Source organism: Gekko japonicus, unplaced genomic scaffold (genome assembly GCF_001447785.1).
Source record: "Gekko japonicus isolate JY-2015 unplaced genomic scaffold, Gekko_japonicus_V1.1 scaffold2305, whole genome shotgun sequence".
Lineage (NCBI taxonomy): Eukaryota > Metazoa > Chordata > Lepidosauria > Squamata > Gekkonidae > Gekko > Gekko japonicus.
Window position 1 is genome coordinate 198,586 of NW_015169247.1, and position 24,635 is coordinate 223,220.

Sequence of the window (24,635 nt, forward strand, 5' to 3'; positions counted from 1 at the left end):
GAGAGAGAGAGAGAGAAAGAAAGAAAGAAAGAAAGAAAGAAAGAAAGAAAGAAAGAAAGAAAGAAAGAAAGAATTCTGTCACTGTTGTGGCTCAGAAGAGTCTTCTTGCCTCCCCAAAACTCAGTTGTGCATTTTCAATGAAGTTGTGGATCTGGGTAAGTTTCCAGATGGCCCAAATGTGTTTTTTGAAAAATATATTGGCACCTCATAGCTAATTACTGAAAAATACGTTGAAATCACTGCTAAAAAAGCCTCATGCCAGCCAGTCGTGCGGCACCAAAGCTAATGAAAATTTGAAGAGACACCAGGATTTTTTTAAAAAAACATCACTTTTCAGAAAACTAAATTAAACATTACCCAGATGTCAGCAGCTGCTCGGGTACAGCTATAGCTCGAGCTAAGTGATGAAATATAGAAAGTTTAACGCAGATGGAGGCGGTTCGTATTTCCTACGGGTGTCCCGATCTAAAATGCTCTGCCAGGCATTCCACAGCTTCAAGGCCAGTGAGCTTTGCGGAGACCGACTGAAATTTCCACATCCAAGTTCAGATCTGAGGACCCTGAAATTGTGCCGACACAACCCCCTATTCTACGAAGGCCCTTCTCTTCCGGGAATGCCACAGCGCAGGGAAAGTCATGACGTTCCACTGAGGCGTCCACCTTACCTGCCTGCTTTAGTGATGATCATTTCTGTGCCAATATCGTGGAACCTCTTCCAAAGATCCGCACACTGCAGCTCCACCTGGATCTCCTCCATGGACGAGGTAGGAGGCGGCTGCGGCAGGGAGCCACCGGCCGGGAGGTCAGGGTGAGAGCCAAACGAGCAAGACGTCCTCTCGGCCAGCACTTCAGTGTCTGACCCCGTGCTCTGCTCTGAGTCTGAAAAATGAGAAAGAACATCGCATCAATCTCTGTCCCTGTTGAAGATTCCCCAAAGGAGGAAGAGAAACGATGAAGTGGATGTTGGGGGGGGTGAAATTAAGGTAAAGGTAACGTTTCCCTTCCTTGAAAGCCAGTCGAGTCCAACTCTAGGGTTGCGGTGCTCATCCCCGTTTCAAAGCCGAAGAGCCAGCGCTGTCCGAAGACATTTTCGTGGTCATGTGGCCAGCATGACTAGACGCCAAGGCACACGGAACACTGTTACCTTCCCACCGAAATGGTACCTATTTATCTACTTGCAATTTCTTGCTTTCGAACTGCTAGGTTGGCAGGAGCTGGAATTAGAGACGGGAGCTCACTCCATCATGCGGCACACTCGGGTCTCGAACTGCTGAACTACCGGCTTTCCACAGCCTGCAGTTCAGCGTCTTAACCACTTGAGCCACCGCACCTCCTATGGGGTGAAATTAGACAAACGCAGTTGCCCCTCTTTTAGTCCATGAGAAGTATTGTTTAGATTCACAATCTGCTTTCTGGTGTTCTGTTTCCAGTGGGACATCTGGTATTCCAGTCAAGATTTAAAGCTGCTGAATACAAGTGCCCACAATATAAAATATAAATAGCAATAAACGTCAGTGGGGTGCAGGAGAATGAAGCACACCAGTTGAAGACGGGGGGTTGGGGGGAAGACAGGGAGAAATCTTGTCCAGATCCTACTTTCAATCCAAGGTTTGTCAGGACCAGTGAGATTACGATGTTACATTTAACTATATGTCACACCACGAATGTTGCTTGTGCAAAAATTGATATTTTTGGGCAAAGAACTTCTCCTTCTTGTGAGTGTGTTTGTCCTCCAGAATAATGAATGATGCCTTCTGGTCTAGGTTTCTGGCAGGGCTCTCTTTCCAACTGCATGCTATTTGTTCCTATATTATAATTTTTGGAACAATGATATTTCCGAAGAAAATAACCACGTAGCTTTACCGCTCTGGGGATCTCTGCCGAAGGAGAGAGGAAGATGCTAAACATATGGAAAGAATTACTGGGAAAGTAACCGTTATTTTAAAAGACACCTAAACTTTGGGGAGGGGGAGGAATTAGGATATAAAGAGAGGCCCTAAAACAAACCAAAAAAAACCCCCACGCAGAATGTTGGGCGTGAAGTTCAGCTAAATATCGAACATTTATGTTGGGCTGGGAAGTCCTTAATGCAGAAACATTCTCACAAGGAACTACGACGATAGTTTTTTTGGGGAAACGAGGCCATTGCCTTGTGGGGGGAGATGTGCAAGGACCTGTCCCCTGCAGGGATATCCCAGCCTCCCCCCACCCAGATTTCCCCACTTATTTTCTAAAACAAATGTTACACTTCTAGCTTGAACTCAGTAACAAAGAGATATAAGGGAAAAAATCCAGGGAAATATTCAAGATCCTCACCATTCCCCCTAGTAATCTGTGCTGATAGGAAATATGGTATATCCTTTATAACGCTGGTACAGGGATCTGGCTGTAGTCAGCATCATCTTAGAGAACCCCTACAAAAGGTTAACTGCACACTTGATTACCTACCACACCAGTACAACAAGAAAGCTCCACACCCTGCATCGTATGTGGAAATTAGGCTTCCCGTTTGACAGCTTTATGGTCGTTCAGAATCTTACTGCTACAACCTAAGACAGGAACCAGCTCATCACCAATCCTAGCACTGCCCCAGTAAAGCTATATCCTACACTCTCTCCATAGTAGAGTTGCCAGCCAATTGGCTAGCAACCAGTGGGAGAGGAAGGGGGCAGGGATGGGAGGGAATGATGTGCTGACTGCACGACGCCACTGCCAGTGAACACCGGGAAGTGACATCACCATGCCAGCGTGACTCTAGGATTTGCAAAACTCTGTGGCATAACCATAGAGTTTGGGGCAAATCCTAGCGCATGACACTCTAGGATTCACCCCAAATGGGCTATTTCCCACACACACACTACTTCGGGCCTCCAAATGTAGAACATGCTAAATACATAGAAACTGTAGGGAGGACCATGCTACGCCCAGTAGATGTTATATCCCTGAAGTTCACAGCCTCACCCAGCAAGCAGATGCCCTTTGGACTGGTGGACACATCAGAAAGGAAACACAGCCGCTCCAGTAGGATCATCCAGATACTTACACAGCTCACTTGGCAAATGAAAACCTAAGTTGCTAACTCCCCCAGGAGAAGCCTTAGCTCCCCAACAGGATGTGTGGCAATGTCTCGAGACGTTTTTACTGAGGTGCAGGGGACTTAGACCTGAGGATAGTAGCAAGGGAACACAGGAGAGAACCATCACCGAAGGCAATCATGTAATCACCCCAAGAGCTCACTCGGGAGAAGCATTCCTGTGAGAAATTAAAACGAAGGAGCTTGAATCTCCGTGAAGAGGGAAGCTGACAATAAGGCAAAGCTCACATTCTGGCCAGCAGAAAGCTAATCAGTAGCAACAGAGAAAGTCGAGACAGAACTAGAACTCCCTGCAAACTGTTCCTCTAACCACCCCGAGCTGAATACAGAGGGAACATTATGGAGCATTTGGGATCTTCCACTGGCCCTAGAGTCAAACCCCACCATGTATATCCGGGTAGGAAAAATAAGAGAAAGGCTTATTAATTAATCTGTAAGTATTCACATATTAATCTGTAAGTATTCACATATTAATCTGTAACTATTCACATATTAATCTGTAAGTATTCACATATTACGATGACATTTCCACATCCCCATATCCCCCCCCCTTTAGACCATAAATAATAATTAAGTGCCACCAAGTCACAATTGACTTATGGTGGCTCCTTTATAGGGTTTTCAAGGCAAGAGATGATCAGGGGTGATCTGCCACTGAATTGTTCTGCATGGTCTTCCTAGGTGGTCCCCCATCCAAGCCCTAACCGTGGCCTACCTTGCTTAACTTTCCAAGCTCTGACAAGCTCAGATTAGTCAGGACTATTCAGGCTGCTCTTTAGTCCATACATTTTTCCTATTTCCATTCCAACCATCATCCATTAGGGACGCAAAAAGCACAATTTCACTTCTTGACACAAAATCCTTGTTCCATCTCCCAGTGCACTCTCAGGTGGTTGAAGATCAATGTTCCCGCTAAGCTGTGGAGTCCACAAAATCCTTGTTCCATCTCCCAGTGCACTCTCAGGTCAATGTTCCCGCTAAGCTGTGGAGTCTTGTGAGCAAAAATTCTACTTTGTGAGCTACCGCCATTAAAGTTGTGAGCAAGAGATTTAGCTACTGCAGAAATTTGCTTGCTCTGGAGTCATCCTCCCTGAGCCGAGACAAAAATATGTGAGCCGGAGGCTGAAAACCGTGAGCTAGCTCACACTTAACTCAGCTTAGAGGGAACACTGGTGAAGATGATTGCTCTAGACTCCTTGCTAGATGTTCGTAACCACTCTTAGAATTGGAATTCTCCCACCTGGATTTCTTCCCACTAATCAGATGTCTCAGAGAACTGTTCATTAAAATATACGTCGAGACGAACATAGATTTCCTCTTGCCACCCTTAGAGGTGCTTTCCAAAATGACATATGTGAGTTAACTTGAGATGCTGCACCTCATTATATTTACCTTCTATAACAGCCAACACAACTTGGCATGTTTCAGAGTTGTTGTTTTTTAAAGAAAATTATACAAAGAAATTATAGTTATAACTCCTCATAAAATCACCTATTCTCCACAAGATTGCCTGCCTTGGAAGTTGGGAGTTGAGAATACAAGCTCGTAGGGAAATTACCAAAGAACTCGAACCCAGATCCTCCAACAGTCCCCAAACCCACGAGTCCCTTGATGAGCCATGCCTCTTTTTTTTCCGTGGGAAGGGTGCTGAGTCAGTGAAAGTTCTCACATTTGATTTGCTGCTATTAATTTGCAAAATATGTTGCTTGCATCCCAAACTTTTCCTGCTTTGAAAAAAAATCTTTGAAACACGGCTTCATGCTGGCCATCGTGTTAGCAGGTCTCAATGTCAAGCAGGACCAGACGTTCTTCCAATTAGGATACACTAATGAAGTGTGAAACGCATCTTCTTCTCCTTAAGTCTCTTCCCATTTGATGAACTTTTTGTATAAGGACTTTGTTCCCACTGATGAATGTTCCTAAGGCTTTGGAAACAAAGATGGTATTTTTCTATGAAATGTATTTATAATCTTCACATGTTGTATGTATTGCACTTTTTTATTTTATACACGATTCATTTTATACAATATACAATACTATATACATAGTATTTGTAAGTACTGGGGAGTAGTAAGGCTTGGGGGTGCTGGGGGGGCAACAGTGGGAGGGCTTCTAGTGTCCTGGCCCCACTGCTGGACCTCCTGATGGCACCTGGTATTTTTGGCCACTGTGTGACAGAGTGTTGGACTGATCCAACACTGGCTTCTCTTATGTTCTTATGTTCTTATCATGGTTTCGGGGCTCTTGGCAAAGACGTTTCTGTGATTCTCTCTCTTTCTTTGTGTCTCTTTTCCATGGGGCTGAATAAAATCGTGTCTGTGACTGTGGCAGCACACTCCAGTAGGACACGTTTCCGGACACCTCTGATAAAAGAAGAGTCCAACCTCTCTAGCCAGGAGCATCAGATGAGAGACACCCCTAGCAGGTACTAAGATTGTTGAAGGGTAGAGCTGGAGGCTGAGGGTGGAGGGGGTGTCCCATCACTGGAAAGCTAAGGCAAAGCTGGCTCGTGGGGACAGAGACACAGACCCTAGAGCCAGAGAGGAGGCAGAAACCAGAGGGGGGTCCAGGCTGGTCCTGGGGCAGGCCCGTAGGTACAGTGGGGCATCTCGGGGCTAGCCCCCCCGCGACTTGTTGGCAAGGCCCCCTTACTTCCCATCCAGCCCAGGGCGTCACGGCCTTCTCCCCTGGGTTATTTGATTAGCCAGTGCCCCCTAATAAATTTAAAGGCCCCCTGACTTAAAAAATCCTGGCTACGGGCCTGCTTCTGGGGAGGAAGAATAGCTGAGCTTGGGCACACCTTCAAGGTGGTCACTCTCTGCAGCACGGGGTGCAACTGAAGCACATCGCCTTCCCCACCCTGTTAGCAAAGCATGGGGACAGTTGACGGGGCCCTTGCAACACGTGTGCTGCTTAAACATGCCTTTCCCAGTTGCTGTGAAAAAGAAATAAGGGGCCATGCTTGGCCGCTCCCATCTCAGCTTGCTTCCACCTGGCGATGGGCTCCCACAGTTACTCTGGCCCCTCTTCTTGGGGACGTGTTGCGGCCAGTGTTTCCTCTAAGCTGAGTGAGTGTGAGCTAGCTCACCATTTTTTAGCCTCCAGCTCAGACATTTTCGCCTTCGCTCAGGAATGATGGCTCCAGAGCAAACTCATTTGTGCAGCAGCCAAATTGCTCGCTCATCACTTTAATGCCGGGAGCTCACAAAGTAGAATTTTTGCTCACAAGACCCCACAGCTTAGAGGGAGCATTGGTTGCGGTGGAGATTCTGGCTGCTTTCAGAAACGTCACTAGGCACTCTTCCAGGGGAGAAAAAAAGTCCCAATGTAAATGTTAATTAGTAAAACATTCTTTTTAATTAAAAACTGTTTTAGTTATATTCTACCTATATTTACATAACACAGTGTATTTCACTGTCACATTGTGTAACATGTTTAACATCAAATGTTATCGGATTATTCCTGTTCATGTGTAAGTATTGGTCATTTTTATGTAATCGATAATGAATGATGCATAATTCAATGGAATACGTTATGGTCACTATGTTAAAGATATTATTCAAAATAGAATACGTTATTGTCACTATGTTAAAGATATTATTCAAAATAAAAAAATTAAATAAAAAATTGTGCAAAAAAGTCCGTCCTTTGTCTTCTTGCCACCCCACTGTGAACCAGTTTCCAGATCAGCCAGTCGAGCTTTGCCCAAATCTACACTGTGCCACGAGGCTTCATCCGGGACTATATTTGGCAGGGGCCTGACCTGGACAGCCCAGGCTAGGCTGATTGTGTCACCAGATCTCAGAAGCCCAGCAGGATGAGCCCTGGTTAGTATTTGGATGGGACTTCACCAAGGAAGTCCAGGGTTGCTAGGCAGAGGCAGGCAAGGGCAAGCCACCTCTGCTGATCTCTTGCCTTGTCAACCCCACTGAAGTCGCCATAAGGTGGCTGCAACTCGGCAGCACTTCCCACCACCATATCTGGCAGGAGTGGCAGGGCTGAGTCACTTAACACACCCCTTTCATTAAGGCAAGACATTTATGCAGGGCAGGATATCAAAATGAGGCCAGAGTCCCCCAGTTTATTTGGCCCCATAAATCACAGGCTTTTAAATGTCTCCCCCTAGGATGTGTATCAATTCTAGGGACCCAAGTCTACCTACTAAGACCATCCTAAGGTACACACTGGACCAGAAAGTGTGCAAAGGGTCTTTCTTCACATCCCTCCAGGCTGTAACTGTGACCCACATCCTTCCAGCTTGTCCACCGACACATTTGTTTCCATGGATGCACATGAGATGAGGAAATCTACTCGTTCCTCTTTCATAGCTGAAGGATGCAGTCCCTCCACCTCCAATGCACTCACTTTCTGCATGGGAGGAACTTTCTTCAGCTTTGTTTGAGCTGATTAGGGCCAATACTAATATTGCCAATTAATGTAATAGATCCCATTATTGGGACTAGTTTACGCATATAGTCCAAATGTTTTTATAAGGATTATTCTTGACATGACCACAGCTGGAAAATTGCTAGTAGAGAAAAACTGGAAAAACAGTAAACAATAGGAATGGGCACGAACTGGCTCACCAACTAAAGCTCATGATGGATTTTGGCCAATTTGTGGTTCGCGAACTGAAGTTTGTGGCAGGTCAATTGGCATGACCTTTTCACAAATTTCCAAGCAGTTCTTGGAGGTTCGATGCCTGTTGGTGAATGGATACATTTCCAGACAGTCTCTGCTCAAACAAAATGGGTGATTTCCCACAAGCGCTGCTCCGCACTCACTCTTCTCTTTGCCCCGATGGTACATGTCAATTTCACACAAGCTGCTGCGTGGCCGCATTTTGCCCCACAACTTCACGCAATTTCCACCGCATCTACTCAATCCTGTTTTTTGAGGATTGAGTAGATGTGGGGGAAATCGCGCAAAACTGCAGGGCAAAATGTGGCCGCGCAGCAGCTTGTGTGAAATTGACACGTACCGTCGGGACAAAAGGGAGGAGTGAGCGTGGAGCAGCGCTTGTGGGAAATCACCCAAAATGTTTACAAAACTTCAAAGCAATAGGGGGGCAGAATTTTCCAGCCTTGGAAACACTGTTGTCAGTTTCAAACTACTCATGTCAGTTTCAAGAGGGTTCCCCCTCCCTTTTCTACATTCCTTTGTGCTCACTTCCCATTTTCTTGCACAGAGCTTGCAAAATGCCATCCCTCCTTGCTTGGATTTGTGACTCCCTGCTTTGAGATCAGCCCTTTTAAGTTTGCAATGCCAGTGGTTCTGGGTTCTGCTGGGCGCTCTGTGATTGCACTGGTACTGCTGGGCACTCTACAAAAATGCCTCCCCACCTTCCATTTCTACTGCAGAGATTCTCTGGGACTTTGATTCTATTCTGCTGGGCTTCTGTCTCCCTTGCTTTTTTTGCTGTTTTTCCCACCTTCATTAGAAACAATGGAGAATGGGGACACCTTCTTTGGGGGCCATAACTCAATCCCCATAGACCCAATGCTCACCAAAATCAGAGGGCAGGTAGAGGAGAGTTAGCCAGAGATCCCCAGTGGGTTTGGTATCTCTAGCACACCGGGAGCCATTCTACTGTATCATGAACCTCATGGACCAGACTGGTTCGTTTAACTCTTAAAAGTTCATGATCACGAACCGAGCATGCCACGAACTGAAATGAATCACATTTCTCCAGTTTGTGCCCACCCCTAGTAAACAACTCGCTATCAAATTCTGGATTCAAAAAGTATGAGGTGTGTGGCGGAACGGGCCCGCGTCCGCTGGCAGACCCCGCTCTGCCCACCCCTCCTTTGCCTGACCTGGCACCTGAGAGGGCAGTTTTTCACCACTGCCTCCGGGTATTGCTGCCACCACTGTCCCTGTCTTGGGCTCTGGTTAGGCGGGACAGCCTCCTAACCTTCCTCTGCTGTTGCTAAGAACCCACCTCGGGGCTTCCTGGTAATCTTCGGGGCTCCCCTGGAGAGTTGGCAACTGACCATTTTGCCCTTGTTTTCCTCCTCAGGGAGTCCCCAACCCACTCTTAGCGCGTCCAAGCGGCTGGGGGAACTATGTGGTACAGAGGGACTTCTCAGGGTCAACAGTAAAAGAATTTATTTTGAAATCACTCAACTATATACAGGTATATTAACAGTGAACTGAAGAATCAAAATAAAGGTGGATAATAAATCGCTCCATCTCTCCCTTCACTACACATACCCTGTCTAGATGGTCTGCAGGGCAGGCACAGGACTTGCTTTCACTGGAGGAGGTTAGAGTAGCACAACTCCCAACATGGCCTCTGCCTCCTGCAGACTCCGGCCGACAGCCTGACTGGCTCCAGACTTCAGGCAGACTGACCTCAATTCTCACAGATTGGCTTCCCGCCCAAAGGCTCCACTATATACCACAGCCCTTCCCGCCCAGGAAGTGGCTCTCCCTCCTGCAGCATTCTGGGGCAGATCTCCTCACAGCCTTGATGGACTTCCTGTCCTCTCTAGGGAGCTGCCCTCTGACTACTGGTTGGAGGGGGGGGGGAATGAGGAGGAGACTAGGCCAAGGCCTACCTCAGGTTTGATAGTCCCCACCTATCTGGCCCACACCAACTTAAACATAGGTATAAAATGGCGTTTCTCCACAAGGTGTTACAAAATTATCAGATCTTGCACCTCTGAGAGATGACAGAATGTTTGTAAAAAACGTTTTTCTGACAGCTGGAAATCTTGTTAAGAATTTCAGAGGAAAGGATTAGATATGACATTAGAGTCATACAGTTGTGCCTCATATTTGGGATGATGGAACTGAGTAAATAAAATTAAAATTGAATCATTGTTATATTAATAAGCATTAAAGATGCCGTTGTAATATTGTAATGATTTTTTATCAATTTTTGAGGGTGAGCTGTCTTAAAATGGAAAAAAAACCCCTGTCAATATTGTAAGTAAAGGTAAAGGTTTCCCTTGCTCAAAAGCTAGTCGTGTCTGACTCTAGGGGGCAGTGCTCATCTCCAAGCTGAAGATCCAGCGCTGTCCGAAGATGTTTCCATGGTCATGTGACCAGCATGAATAAAGAACAGGCTTCCTCTCCCTACCCCACAGCAAACTAAAGCTCTCTCCGGTGCAAGGATTCCCCGCTCGCTTTCACTGAGTTTGCCCAGTTTTCCAGCAGCATGGTGGTTACAGCAGCCAACAGAATGGGAGGGCGGGGGCAGTGTTGCCCTGAACAAAGTTAAATCTGCCAAAGACAAAAACAAAAAAAACCCCTTGAGGTGCACTCCTGCCGTTGTTAGAAGTTAATTTACCTGGGTGAGTCTAATTCAGAGGTGTCAAACACAAGGTTTGGGGGCTAGAACCAGCCCGCCTGGGGTTCTTATCCAGCCTGCAAGGGAGGGAACGGGAGGCCGTTGGGGGGGGGGGGGGGGGGGAGCCACTCCGATTGTGGCGTCATTACAGCGAACAACCTCATCTTCAGCAGTTGAGCAGAACCTCTTCGCTTCAGTGGCAGCTTCACCGGTAAGTTGGGAACCACTGCAGCCGCATTCATGCTGGCTCAGGGTCCCAAGGCGAGGTCACAAGCCTCTCCGCTTGGCCTGCAGCTCCAGGGCATGCTGTCCTGGATGGATCAGCGTTTGCACATGGGGGGGGGGTGCAGATGCTCCTCTGCTGGGGCCTGCACCACTGACATATTCACACACCCCCATGAAGTGGCTGTGGTTTGGCCCATGGGGGGGGGGGGGTTCTTCAACAGTTTCTTCCATATATCAGGGACCTAGTCTTGCCACCGAGCATGCGACTCAGTGGCTGGGCCTGGGCTCACAGCATTGGCGGCGGAAGCGGGCTGGGGAAGGGGGTTGCCCCCATCCAGGCAGCGTGGGAGCATCTGCCCAGCGCTGCACCAAGGCCTCTCCATCCACCCACGTGGGTTTTCCTCTGCACACACACCCCCCGCCCACGGGGCCTTGCAGTGAGGACACACCAACGCGGAGCTCACCAGCCGCTGTCCTTTATAAAGTTTATATCTCCGGTATCTGGCATTATGAATTATGGCACCCATGGCCCGGCCTGAAAAAGTTCCATTTATGTCAGATCTGGCCCTCATAACAAATGAGTTTGACACCTCTGGTCTAACTGCAATCATGCTTTTCCTCACCAGTATCATAAAGGGATTCTTGGTCCTCTGGTTATTTAGATCCCAGTACCTGACCTTGGCGGCTTGCAGCTCTGTTTGCAAAGTACAGCTTATGCTCTGTTGCATTTCACATCCCCCCCCCCACACACACACGTGATTCCCCTCCTATACATGTTCACCAGCAGAGCAAGGCAGGCCAGTAAAAGTCTTGCTATAAAGGCGGCAGGCACGAGCCAGCTGAAAGACACATCTGCTCTGTTCTCCTGCATGGCTTTAGAGAGTTTTTTTTAAACTATGAGATTTCAAGGGAACTGAAAATCTCTCATAGGAGAGGCTTTGCAGCATGCTGTGAGCAATTTACAGCTGCCAAAACCATATCAATCCAATCCCATGGGAGAGCCTTCCTTCTTTAAACTGTGCATGTTTTAAAAAATAGCAAAGGGGGCCAGCTGCCATCTCCCCCCCCCCAAACTCCAAGAAAATTTTTGCAGATGGAATCGCTTCATTAGAAACTATCCTGAGAGAGTCCAAGCCAGAAGATATGGAGTGAATAAAGAAGAACACCAATGATTAGGAATTATTTTGGGATCTCTCTCAGGAGCAGGACGTTATGGGAGCAGTTTCTCATTCGCCTACAATAGCTGCGGAGTTTAGCTGCCACAACCACAAAGGTCCCACCCCACCGGTGCCATTTTCTCACCATCAGCCCCTCGCAGGCACCATTTCCCCAGCATTTCTTTTGTGCCACACCACAAGAGGGATTCTGGAGAGCTTTAAAAAGAATCAGTAATTGCTATGGCATTATAGTGCTATAGCATTTGATAGTGCTCCTGTGCTGTAATGCTATAACTATCTATTTCCGCTGATCTATTTTCATTCCAAATTTTAATAGCAGCATTATCGCACTGCAGTACATGTAGGAAGAAAAGAACCCCCCCAAAAGGGTTGGCAGGATGCCACGACAGCTGTGACAACCGTGGTCTGAGAGTATGCCAATAAAAGGTATTTGAATTGAATTGGGGAGCATGTGTGGAAGGGAAATGTTGGCGGGGTGGGGAGATGGAGGGGCACGTACAGAAAACTCCCACAGGTGAACACTCCACCACTAATGCACACGTCTCTAGATTTCCAGCTCCCACAGGTGAACACTCCACCACTAATGCACACGTCTCTATGTTTCCAGCTCCCACAAGTGAACACTCCATCACTAATGCACACACCTCTAGATTTCCAGCAGCAATGAAAGCAACACAGAGAATCCCCGTGTGGAAGTAGCCTTGATTGTATTGTTGTGTTTTTTCTAAAACATTTTGAGTCCCCAGTGAGGAAAGACGTGGGATTGAAAAGAAATAAATGCATATCTATATTGGTCTTTATAAGGGAAGCCAACTTCTGTATCCTCAAAGGTCATTCTACTGTAGTCTGCATGAAAAATAATGTTGCTTCCTTGTGGATGGTCAGTCTCTACGAAGGTCACCAGCCTGTCACCAGCAACCTTGGGAGCTTTCTACGGATGAAGCCCTGGGAAAAGGGTGTCCCCAACAAACAATATGATTTCTAGTCAAGTTCACAGAGATCGGTAGAATCCTAGAGCATTGTGATAGGCTCTGATGTCGCACCAGAGTTTTCAGCCGGATATGATGTCATAGCGATGCTAGCTCCCCCCCCCCACCTATTTTTTTCCTCCCACTGTCAAGTTGGTCAGAGTTAAGAAGGTGAGTACAGTGGTGAGGGATTGCCCACTAGCAGCAGGCAGTCAGCAACCCTCACATCTACAGTGAATTCGACTTTCCTTAAAAAATATATATATTTTTTAAAAAATTTGTCGCATACACATATTAAGTAACAATCAAAATACAAAAATAATCAAAAATTAGAACACAAAAGAAATAACAACCTTCCGTGTCAAATCTCACAGGATTATCAAGTCAAGAATCTACAATCAGTGAAGCATAATAAATAACCAAGTAACAAATACACAAAATAAAAAAGGTAAACAGTCAAGCCATGTTTCAAATTCAAATATGAACTATCATAGAAAAATCATGTCCTCATACACTGAGTTGCTAGGTAAGATGTCACATTCAGAAAAAAAAAAAAAAAAGCGCTTAATACAGGGAGCCACATCTCTGTAAATAAGGAATAATGTGAAATTTGAGATTTCATTTTTTTAAGTTGTGTGTTATTTTCCCCATTATAAACTGATCCCAAATTTGCTCATACCACTCTGACATCGTGGGGGATTTAAGCAATCTCCATTTTGAGGCTATAGCTAGCTGAGCAGAAATCAATAATAAATTAGCTTCCAAGTGGAGTCTGAGCATTCTCTGTCCAGCCAATATTGTAAAAGAAATAATTTCAGGAGTGATTGGTAAACCAATAGTAGAGATGTCTTTTATATGTTGGTGAACTTTATTCCAGAATGGATGAATTACCTGACAAGTCCGCCAACAATGGAAATATGTCCCAGGTTCTGTACACCCCTTCCAACAAAGTTCCGGGTAATTTTTATTTATACAGTATAACCTCTGAGGTGTCAAGTACCAACAGGTCATCAATTTGACGAACTGAAAGTGTACATTAAAAATTGGTGATCTATTATCGGGCGATGCCCAGATTTCTTGCCAAACTTTTATGTCAGTAGGTAACGGTATCATTTTATTCCATGTATTTTGATAATGTAGGATATTATCTACTGTAGCATTTTTGATAAGTTTCCTTTTTATTTTCTGAATATTTTTGTATTACCAAGTCTATATCATTTGAGGAGGTAGATAAAAAATTTTTACATTTGAGTGAGAATAAGGACAATAACTGTAAGTATTGAAACCAGTGTTCCTTCTAAGCTGAGTTAGTGTGAGCTAGCTCATAGTTTTTTAGCCTCTGGCTCACACATTTTTGTCTTAGCTCAGGAAGGATGGCTCCAGAGCAAACTAATCTATGCAGTAGCCAAATCGCTCACTCACAACTTTAATGCCAGTAGCCCACAAAGTAGAATTTTTGCTCACAAGGCCCCACACCTTAGAGGGAACATTGATTGAAACCAAGGAATAGGTTTACTTAATTTCTAGAATTTGACTTTCCTGAGCAATGTTGGGTGCTTTGATGTTATCTGAACTGGAAATAACTGACTAAGGATTATAAGAAAAAGGACTGAAAACAAAATAGTTAGTACCATAATACAGATCTACGGTGCAGTCAAATTGGGAATCCTGTGTAAAGTTCGGGTCACTCTATCTCTGAAAGGATACCATAGAACTATAAAGAAGAGCCACCAAAATTATCAAGAGGGTATAAGATGTTTTACCAGTGGTACGTCACTCCAAAAGGTACTGAAAATATGAATAAGAATGACAAAGGATCCTGTTGGAAATGCAAAGAAGCAGAATGAACCTTTTATCACATGTGGTGGACTTGCATCAAGACGAAGAGATACTGGGAAAATATACATGAGGAAATTCAAAGTATTTTAAAAACTAAATTCCTGATGAAACCAGAGACTATGTTATTGGGAATTCTGCCAGACAATATAGAAAGAACTTCACAAGACCTACTCAGATACATGTTGACAGCTGCCAGAGTAACATTTGCAATGAAATGGAACAGAAGAATGTCCCACAATAGAGATTTGGAAAGAAAAATTAGCTGAGTACATGACAATGGAAAAACTAACTGTATAAATAAAAGACCACTGAAAGAATTTCAGTAGAAATGGCAAGCCTATTACTCATATTATGGGAGTAGTTAAATTTCTTGATTTTTTTTGAATTTATCTGAATAGTATATAAAAGGTGACAATTATATTGATTACAGTTTAAATCTCTTTATTTAATATTTCATGAAGTATTTAAGACATTTAGTAAAAACAAGACTTATAATGTGATAAATGATTAAGACAATATACAGGTTTTGAGGATGGTTTAAACTTAGTGTAGAAATTTGTTTAGTTGTTAAAGATGTGATTTCGTTTATTTTTATTAGACTATCACTGAATATTCGGAAATATTTTGTTTCTTATTTCAAAGAGAGAATTTATTCCTGAATACTGTAGAAAAGTGCTGCTTCTGTATTGGAACAATGTATTTTTATTAATACAGTTGATTCTACTTGTTGTATGCAACTATTCATGATATTTTATAATTTCTGAATATACGCTTTCCCTTTCCCCTTTTGGATCCCAGTTTTTTTAAAAAAATAAATAAATAAAATTGACTGGAAGAGGGTTCCTATGAACAAAGAAATATAAATTAAGGATTTTTCAGAGGGAAAAAATACTAATGGGGAACAATACAAAAGTCTATAAAATTATGCCAAGTGTGGCTACAGAAAGAACTTTTTCTGTCTCTCCCAAAACACGAAACCCTGAGTGGTGCACCCAATGAAGTTGATCAGCAGTAGATTCAGAACAAACAGCAGGAAGTTTATATATCTGAGAAAGATAGAGTTTACTTACGGAACCCAGGGTCACAGGATCTAGCAATAACCAAGGATTAGTCAAATTCACAAAAGATAGGTTCACCAATGTAGTATGAATGGGAATATAAAGATTTTTATATATAGGTTTTTTTCTTCTTGATTGTTCGTATTCATATTTCTCTGGTTTTTATAGATTTATTCTTTAAGTAATAGTTTATTAGGATGTTAGAAAGGCCTCTTATATTCACGGCTTTCCTCTTGTAGGTCTGATATTGTTAGCAGACAACATAATAGGTACAAAGTTCATGATTCTGTAGTTCTTAGGACAAACCTTTCAATGTCTGGGTCAGATAAGATTTTAGTCTCATATGAAGAATTTTTGCCCATTATCATTTAGGTTAGGTTAAGTAAACACTTAGATTGACGTAGATATATGTTTCTTTAAATCTGGCCAATTAGAGGATTATTACTCAAATTACCACTGTCTTTTGTAACCAATTATGCTGTTTGAATATTGTTTTCTTGATGAAGTCAGTCCATGTATAAAATATTGTGTATTTCCTGAATATGTTCAGAATATGTTCAAGAAGAAGATGAAGAAGAAAAAGAAGAAAGTAGTCAATTTTGGATGGACTATTTGGTTTAATTGTTTTCCTGTTAATTGAAGCATATTTCCTGAATGTGCTGAGAAGAAAGTAGTCAATTTTGGATGGACTATTTGGTCCAATTGTTTTTCTGTTAATTGAAATAAAACATAGATCTTCCTCCTCATTTGACTTCATTTTTGACATGGAATCTAATATGTACAACACCAACATCTATTAGCCATGATGGAACTTCCCTGTTCAGAAGTAATATACCTAGGGTTGCCAAGTGTAAATCCCTCCGGAGCGGGGGACTCCCACCCGGCGTCTGAAGCGCGCGCCGCACGCACATCACCCAGAAGTGACGTGACGATGCCGGGCACGCTGGGGGCGGGGGCACGACCATCCGAGGGAAAACCATAGAGTTTTCCCTCGGATGACTGTGGCCCCGCCCCCAGTGTGCCTGGCGTGGTTACGTCACTTCCGGGTGACGCGCATGTCGGGGTGGGGTTTCCCCCGGGCCCGATCCGCCGGTGGAAGGGAACGGGCCTCTGGGGCGGGGATTTCCCCACCCCCCCGGTGGGACTTGGCAAGCCTAAATATACCTCTGAATAACATTGCTTTGGCCTTTCTGCTCCTGCTTGTAGGCCTTTGGAGGGGTATCTTGTTGGCTTCCTTGGAAAACAGGATGTTCGATGAGTTTACTTGTCGGTCTGATCCAGCAGAGCTTTCTGGTATGTAGGGCTTCTAACTCATGCTTGGGAAGTTCCTGAAGATTTGGGGGGGGTACAGGACGGGGACCAAAGGGTTTGGGGAGCAGAGATACCTTAGTGCGGTATAATGCCTCAGAGTCCATCCTCCAAAGCAGCCATTTTCTCCAGGGAAACTGATCTCTGTCATGCGGAGATCAGTTGTGATTCCAGGAGAACTCCAGGCCCCACCTGGAGGCTGGCAGCTCTACTAGCACGCCACTCTCTTAACTGGTCACTGACCCTCTGCCCATGCTGGGATTCGGAGGTGTCCTCCTTCCGAACATTCGTCTAGCATCCGCTCAAAAGGCAAGATAGTGGAGGCAGCCTCCTGTGTTCGTGCATGGAAAATCTGGACCTGTCCGATGACAGCCGAAGGCATTGATGGAATCAATAAAGTCCTGGAGAGCAACAGGCAGGGTTCTGAGATTGGGGAGGTCTCTCTATTTTTAAAGAAAAATCCGTAGATTTTTGTTGCTGTTCTGTGCTGGGCCATCATGGAATCGGCTGCTTTATGAGTTTGCTGTATCTCTTCTGAAAGGGATCCCGCTGCTCTCGCTTGGACCTCCCTCCCTCCCTCCCTCTCCTCCTCTTGCGGCCCAGATGGAAAGATCAGGAGAAACACAGCAGGGTATCCTCCTGCCTTTGCATTTCGACTCCTCCGCATCTTGCAGTGTTTATAGGCTTGACGTGACTTTTCCAGCATAAGTCGAGATGGGCAAACGTGCCACATTCCCCCCACCCCACCCCCCTTTCCCTTTCATCCAAACCATACAACCAGAAGTTTCTGCTTTCAATATCCTAATGCATTTTTGCAATGGCTTCACAGACGGGTGGGAAGGGGGGGGCGGGAGTGTGGAAGAATCAATACTCAGGGAAGTCACACTGACCCACTAGGAGACGTGGCCCTCCCCGATTAAATTACCAACTTCAGACTCTGCTGTTCAGAAGTGATTTCCTCTCCAAAAGCCCCTTTCAGACCTGCAAAACTGCCGAGGAGTTTGCGCTGCTTTCAGATACATTCCCCCCCCCCAACTGGTTGCAGCTTCAAGAGACCTCAGAACAGTCCACCAAAGCAGGCCCTCCCCTTCACATCAGAGAGACGTGAGCAAGCCGAGATCTTGGAGGCTGGGGGGGGGGCTTAAGAGGGAGCAGGGGGGGTTTCCCGGCTGGGCAACAGAAAACTTTCTTTTGCAAGGCAGGGGGCCTTCCCAGCCCTGACAAGAAAGAGAGATGGTGACAACCCTACTGCGAGGTTCCAAAAAAATAAACCCACTTCCTTTGCTGTGTTGTCAAGAGAACCATGTGGGCCTCTGAGAAGTACTGATAAAATGGTGCCACTTCCAATGGAAACAAACACTCCTCCTCTATCACAGTGGCATCGTCCAGGCCCAGTGTCTAGGGTTGCCAGCTCTGGATTGTGAAACTCCTGGAGATTTTGAGGGTGGAGCCTGAGAAGGCTTTGGGGAGGGGAGGGACCTCAGTGGGGTATAATCAGGGGTCAGTTTCCTGCAGGAGCGCACAGGAGCAGAGCTCCGGCAGTAAAGAGCCCAGGGGGGCGGGCACATGCAACAAGCCCCACCCCCTGCTCCCAGCAGCCCTCAGTCAGAGCAAGAAGCAGCCAGGTAAGTTACAGAGCCGGCCCCCGGCCCAAAACAGTTCAGTGGCACCTTTAAGACCACGTTTTATTCAGGTACAAGCTCTCCCTCCTCTGTGAGGACAGATCTGCATGTCCCCCCCCCAATAGCTAGCAATCCAAAACAGTCCAGTGGAGCCTGAGCGGTGGGTGTTGCCTTCTGACACACTTCCGGTGATGTCGGGGTGTGTGGCATATGCAAATAAGTTATGCTAATGAGTTATGCTAATGAGCTCCTGCACCTCTTTTTCTACAAAATGTCCCCTGGGTATAATGCCATACAGACCACCTTCCAAAGCAGCCATTTCCTCCAGGGGAATTGTTCTCTTTCATCCAGAACCCAGCGGTAATTCCAGAAGATCTCCAGCCACCACCCGAAGACTACAAAAAGACCGGGAACACAGCCAAATCAGTAGAAGGGAGTATGAACGCTGTGTAGCCCTAAACTGCTCTAAAAGAGAAACTTTATTAACAATGTTATCAAATGTCTAAAAGACAATACATATAACAATCAATGTACAACACACACAGCCAAAAAAATCGTAAATGAAACCCGGCTCATAAAATTGAAGGAGCCATATAGTACAAATCCATGTATAAACAATTATAGAGACGCTGTAAACGTCTTCATCAACAATGTGGCTCCAGACTCTGTATGCAGCCGTGGAATCAATAATACACATTAGTCATGAGACAAGGATTCCGGATGCGTCAGTCAATATATTGGCAATATATTTGTGTCAGTCAATATATCGGCTGAGTTCAGACTGGCAGTTTGCCCCGATATATGCGCATTTCAGAAACGTTACACAACCGGATTAAATGGGCGGTTCACACAGGCACATCTGTCTGGCGTTTCCCACCCGTATTCGCTCCCGAGTTTAAAAGATACCTGGTGAAAGCGGTAGCAAACCCTGGAAAGCGCGATTATCCCGCATCTCTCCTGCACCAACAAAGTGTAAACGCCAAAAGCCGCATTTTTCTTATGCATGAGCGCATATCTCCAGATTACGAATAAAGAAAGCCGCGCCTTACAGCCGTGCCTCCGGGCCAACAGAGTGAACGCTCCCTTGCACCTCCTCCTGGTGTGCTCCCCGCATCAGTTGCTGCAGTGTGACCGGGAACACCCGGAACAGTTCGTTCTGGCTCTTTTTTGCCACGACTCCCTCCGGCTTCAAGTTGCCAGTCTGAACTAAGCCATGATGTCACAAAAAGGACAATTTCACATGATTATCATGGACCCAAATGGTTCACAGTCTGGTGTATAACGATCCACATAAACGAGATAATATTAACAAAGGTGATAACTCAAATGTAACTGCTGTAGTTGGAGAATACCTCCACATTGATTGTTATATGTATTTTCTTTTAGACATTTGATAACATTGTTAATAAAGTTTCTATTTTAGAGCAGTTTAGGGCTACACAGCATTTATACTCCCTTCTACCTCCTGAAGACTGGCAACCCTAGGTTGACGGGGGTACAGTTTGTTAGAGCTGAATTCACTGGGAGGACTTCTTGAATGAAGAGGAACGACCAAAGGCATGCTCTAGGCAGTGCAATATTTATTCTACTACATAAACACCACAGAAATTAATAGGAGATGCACAAGAGCAGTGCTGTGGAGCCTCTGGTATATATATTTCTTTACTTGCTTTTCCCCAGCCTTCCAGGAGGCAACATACTGCTTTCTCGACTTGATCCTAAACCACGAACAAAAGGGATTTTATTCTGAAGCAAACTCTCTCTGTCCCCGTATATTATTCTGACACAAGCAGCCTGAACAGCCTTGACTAGCCCAGCTCATCAGAGCTTGGAAGCTACGCACACTTGGCCAGGGTTAGCACTTGGATGGGAAGACCAGGGTTGTTATACAGAGGAAGGCCATGGCAAACCACCTCTGCTCATCTCTTGCCTTGAAAAAAGCCACAAGGAGTTGCCAAAATTGATTGACAGACTCGACAGAACATAATAATTATCATTCTGACACAAGAAGACATAAGAAGAAACATACGAAGGGTCCTTCTGGACAAAGCCGAAGGTCCATCTAATCCAGCGCCCAGTCTCCCACAAGATTTCTGATCAACTACTTTTTTACTAAGCATGTTGCTCGAACGTTCTAATCCCTGCCAATCGCATTCCCTTTGCCGGCTCTGACCTCTTCCTCTGCCAAACATTCAATTGTAACCCCCTTGCAGCGGGGACCTGTATAATAACAATGAGTTGTATCCTACCAATCTGCCGAGTTGGACAGGACTACATCAGGTTGCTGGGGGTGGGGGTGGGGCTCACATTGGTCCCCTGGACCAAAAAAGAACCTGTTCTGTCTGCACAGAAAATTAGATGTCAGAGAGTAGGGGGTTAGAGTTGCCGAAAGGTCTGGGTGGTGGTGCGGGGAATGTCCATTTAATGGACGCTTGTGTGGAAATGGACGGGTAAAGCTTTTCGTGGGATGGAAGTAACTAAATAGCATCCCATTAAGCCTCTTTTAAAGAGGACTTTTTTCATAAGAACATAAGAGAAGAAGCACTCTGTGTCACTCAGTGGCCAAAACCCAGGTGCCATCAGGAGGTCCACCGGCAGGGCCAGAACTCCAGAAGCCCTCCCACTGTTGCCTCCTGTCATGATCCTGGGCCTATAGTGGTGCAGCCTACATAGGGTTGCCAAGTAAAAAAACCTCACCGCCGGGCTCCGGGAGCTCTCTCCGGATGTGCGCCAAGAATACAGAGCATCCCTGCCCCAGGCATAGTGTTCCATCTATACCTTACGGCTAATAGCCACTGTGCTGCCCCTAGTCAGCATTAACTGTAGGTAATAGTAGTACAGTAAAACTGCTGTGTGTCTCTAAGCGCAGGTGCCCCTGGGAATTGTAGCCCTCAGCTAGGTGTCCCAAAAGCATCCCTCTGACTGGCTCATCAAGAGTAATTTCCTGAGCTCAGAGGCCGAAGATAGGAATGTATAGTTCTCTTCTTTGTCTATCCTTACCGCAAGGAGAGGGGGGAACCCATCTCTTTCTCAGCACGGCTACAGAATTGACCTGAATCACAAAGATGTAACTTTTTCACCCAGCTATCAAGTTATCGCGAGTAATGATCTTCTGAATGCAGTTGAAGTTCAATAAAGATGATGTAAGTCTTTTCAGTTTGGCTGTGCGTTGATCACCTCCTAGAAAGCGTTCAGCTCTCAGACGGAGCTGAGTGCCGGACAGGAACAGTCACTGACGGACCTCTGCTTTATATGTTTTTCTCCGGGTTATCAGCAATCTTAGTGGGATCCTCAACTCCGACACATTTTCTTTAAGTGAAAGAGCCAGCCCAATTCCCAGCCTTCGGGGTTGTGTTTTCAATGAACGCAGTTTCTAATTATTGCTACCACGAAACCTAATTCTAACCTCTTTTCATATTTTCCCTGTATTAACACTAGCAATGTACAAATAGGGTAACCCTAGGCATCATCACCACGACCAAAAAACAACTTCCGTCCTTAAACTAACTCTCCTTGAGTCCTCGTAATTCTGTGATTGCTTTTAAAAGTTCCATTTAACTCAACATTGACACAGAGAGCACTCCATCTTTCTATGTTATACCTCTGAGGATGCCAGTCACAGCTGCTGGCGAAACATCAGGTACTACAATGCCAAGACCACGGCCATACAGCCCGGAAAATCTACAACGACAAACTGAATACTGGAGCCAGTAACAAAAATAACTGGTTGAGAAATGAATTCATCCTCCACCACCACTGAATGTTGTACATATAAACGAGCACAAATGAGAGCTTTATGCGCATTCATTTTTATGTCATACAGTGGGACATATTCTGCTGTAAAGGGATGCATGAGATTTTTGCTTCCAGTGAGGATTACCAAGAGATGCTACCAGGGCTTTTTTTGTAGAAAAAGTATCAAGTTATCGTGAGTAATGATCTTCTGAATGCTACCAGGGCTTTTTTTGTAGAAAAAGCCCAGCAGGAACTTATTAGCATAATAGGCCACACCCAACAGCAGAAACTCATTAGCATATTAAGCCACACCCCTGACATCACAGGTCGTTAGCATATTAGGTCACACCCCCCATGTTACCACACTCACCTTTTGCTTCTTATTCTGTTTACTTTGTTTGTTGTCAAAACCCTGGACTTTTTTTGTAGCAGGAACTTCTTTGCATGTTAGGCCACACACCCCTATGAATTAACGTCCTACAAAAAGTCCTGTCAATAGCCATTCTCAGGTCCTGCAAACTGAGGGCCGTGGCTTCCTTGACAGAAGGAGGAGGAGGAGACTGGATTTATACCCCGCCCTTCACTACCCGAAGGAGTCTCAGAGCGGCTTACCATCTCCTTTCCCTTCCCCTCCCCACAACAGACACCCCCTGTGAGGTAGGTGGGGCTGAGAGAGCTCTCTCGAGGACTGCCCTTGAGAGAATAGCTCTGAAAGAACTTGTAACTGACCCAAGGTCACACCAGCGGCTGCAAGTGGAGGAGTGGGGAATCAAACCCAGTTCTCCCAGATTACAGTCCGTGCTTCTAACCACTAAACCAAACTGGCTCTCTCTATGAGTCAATCCATCTCATGCTGGGTCTTCCTCTTTTTCTCCTCATTTTCCTGACATTATTTTTTTCCAGTCACTCTTGTCCTCTCATAATGCGACCAAAGTACAAGAGCCTCAGTTTAGTCATTTTAGCTTCTATAGAGAGTTCAGGCTTGATTTGGTCTAAAACCCACATCTTTCTCTTTTCGACGGTCCACGGACGTCCATAAAACTCTCCAACACCACATTTCAAAGGAGTCTACTTTCTTCCTGTCAGCCTTCTTCATCGTCTACCAAGCTTGCCAGTTTTCAGCCTTGCATCGTGTGAAGCGGTACAATAAACACACAGCTTTACCTCATTATTATCAGCTGTTCGCGGAGTAAGAGCTAGCAAATGCCTGTAAATTCAAGTGTTGCTATTCACAGCACCAGACACACATACCGATTTCACACAAGAGCCGCGCCGCGGTCGCGCCTCCCTTTGCCCCGCTTCTATTGGTCGATTTCCCACTCGAAGCCGCGCGGCCGCATTTTGACCCGTGGCTTCGCCCGATTTTCCCCGTGGTTTTGTGATCCTGTTTTTTGAGGATCACGAAACTGCGGGGGAAATCGGGCAAAGCCGCGGGTCAAAATGTGGCCGCGCGGCTTCGAGTGGGAAATCGACCAATAGAAGCCGGGCAAAGGGAGGCGCGACCGTGGCGCAGCTCTTGTGTGAAATTGGTCTCGGTTAACTTACTAGAATGCAAGTATCTGCATAACCCCTGAGAAAACTACCAACAGGGGAGATTAGGGTTTCCAGCTCCGGGTTGGGAAATACCTGGAGATTTTGGGGGGTGGAGTCCAGGGAGGGCAGGGTTTGGGGAGGAGAGGGTATAGTGCCATACAGTCCACCTTCCAAAGCAGCCACTTTCTTCAGGGGAATTGATCTTGGTCCTCTGGAGACCCATTGTAAACAGCAGGAGAAGTTGGTGGCCCTAGGGGAGATGCTAGGAGAGATTTACTTCCGCAGCACTTTCTCCAAGAACAGGAAAAGGCCCAAACGTGGGTCGTGACATCATTTCCTGTCCCTTTCCAGCAGGGCTTCCTCATTTGCAGAACTGGGCCTCTGTAGCTGCTCTTTGATTCCATGTTCCACTCCTACAGATGGTTCACAGATTCCCACTAAATGGAAAATTGGAATAGTGAGTTTAAACAAAGATATAAATGGCACTGGATTCTGGAGCAACACATTCCAAAATCATATACGCTCCTCCATCTTCCTTTCTGCATTTTGAGTACAATTTTTAACCTCTAGTTTATATTTGTTCCTTTTTCATATAAATAGGGGTTCTTAAAAACACCTTAATACTTAATAACAATGGTTTGTTGTTTCCATAATTCCTATAATTGTCTTCTATAACTTTTATAGTATTTTAAGAGCCAGAGGGGTTAGGGTTGCCAACCTCCAGGCGGGGCCTGACCATCTCCCATTTTTGTCATTGTTCTCCAAGCAGCAGGGATCGGTT

General features: G+C 45.5%; 1 protein-coding gene across 1 annotated transcript in view; it reads right to left on the minus strand.

The window, feature by feature from the left end:
• Positions 1-24,635, minus strand: part of TBX15 (T-box 15) — a 162,755-nt gene that overhangs the window by 91,859 nt on the left and 46,261 nt on the right. The window contains exon 7 of the mRNA XM_015416481.1: positions 666-879. Coding sequence (XP_015271967.1) covers positions 666-879 — 214 coding nt within the window. The remainder of the gene's footprint in view (positions 1-665; positions 880-24,635) is intronic.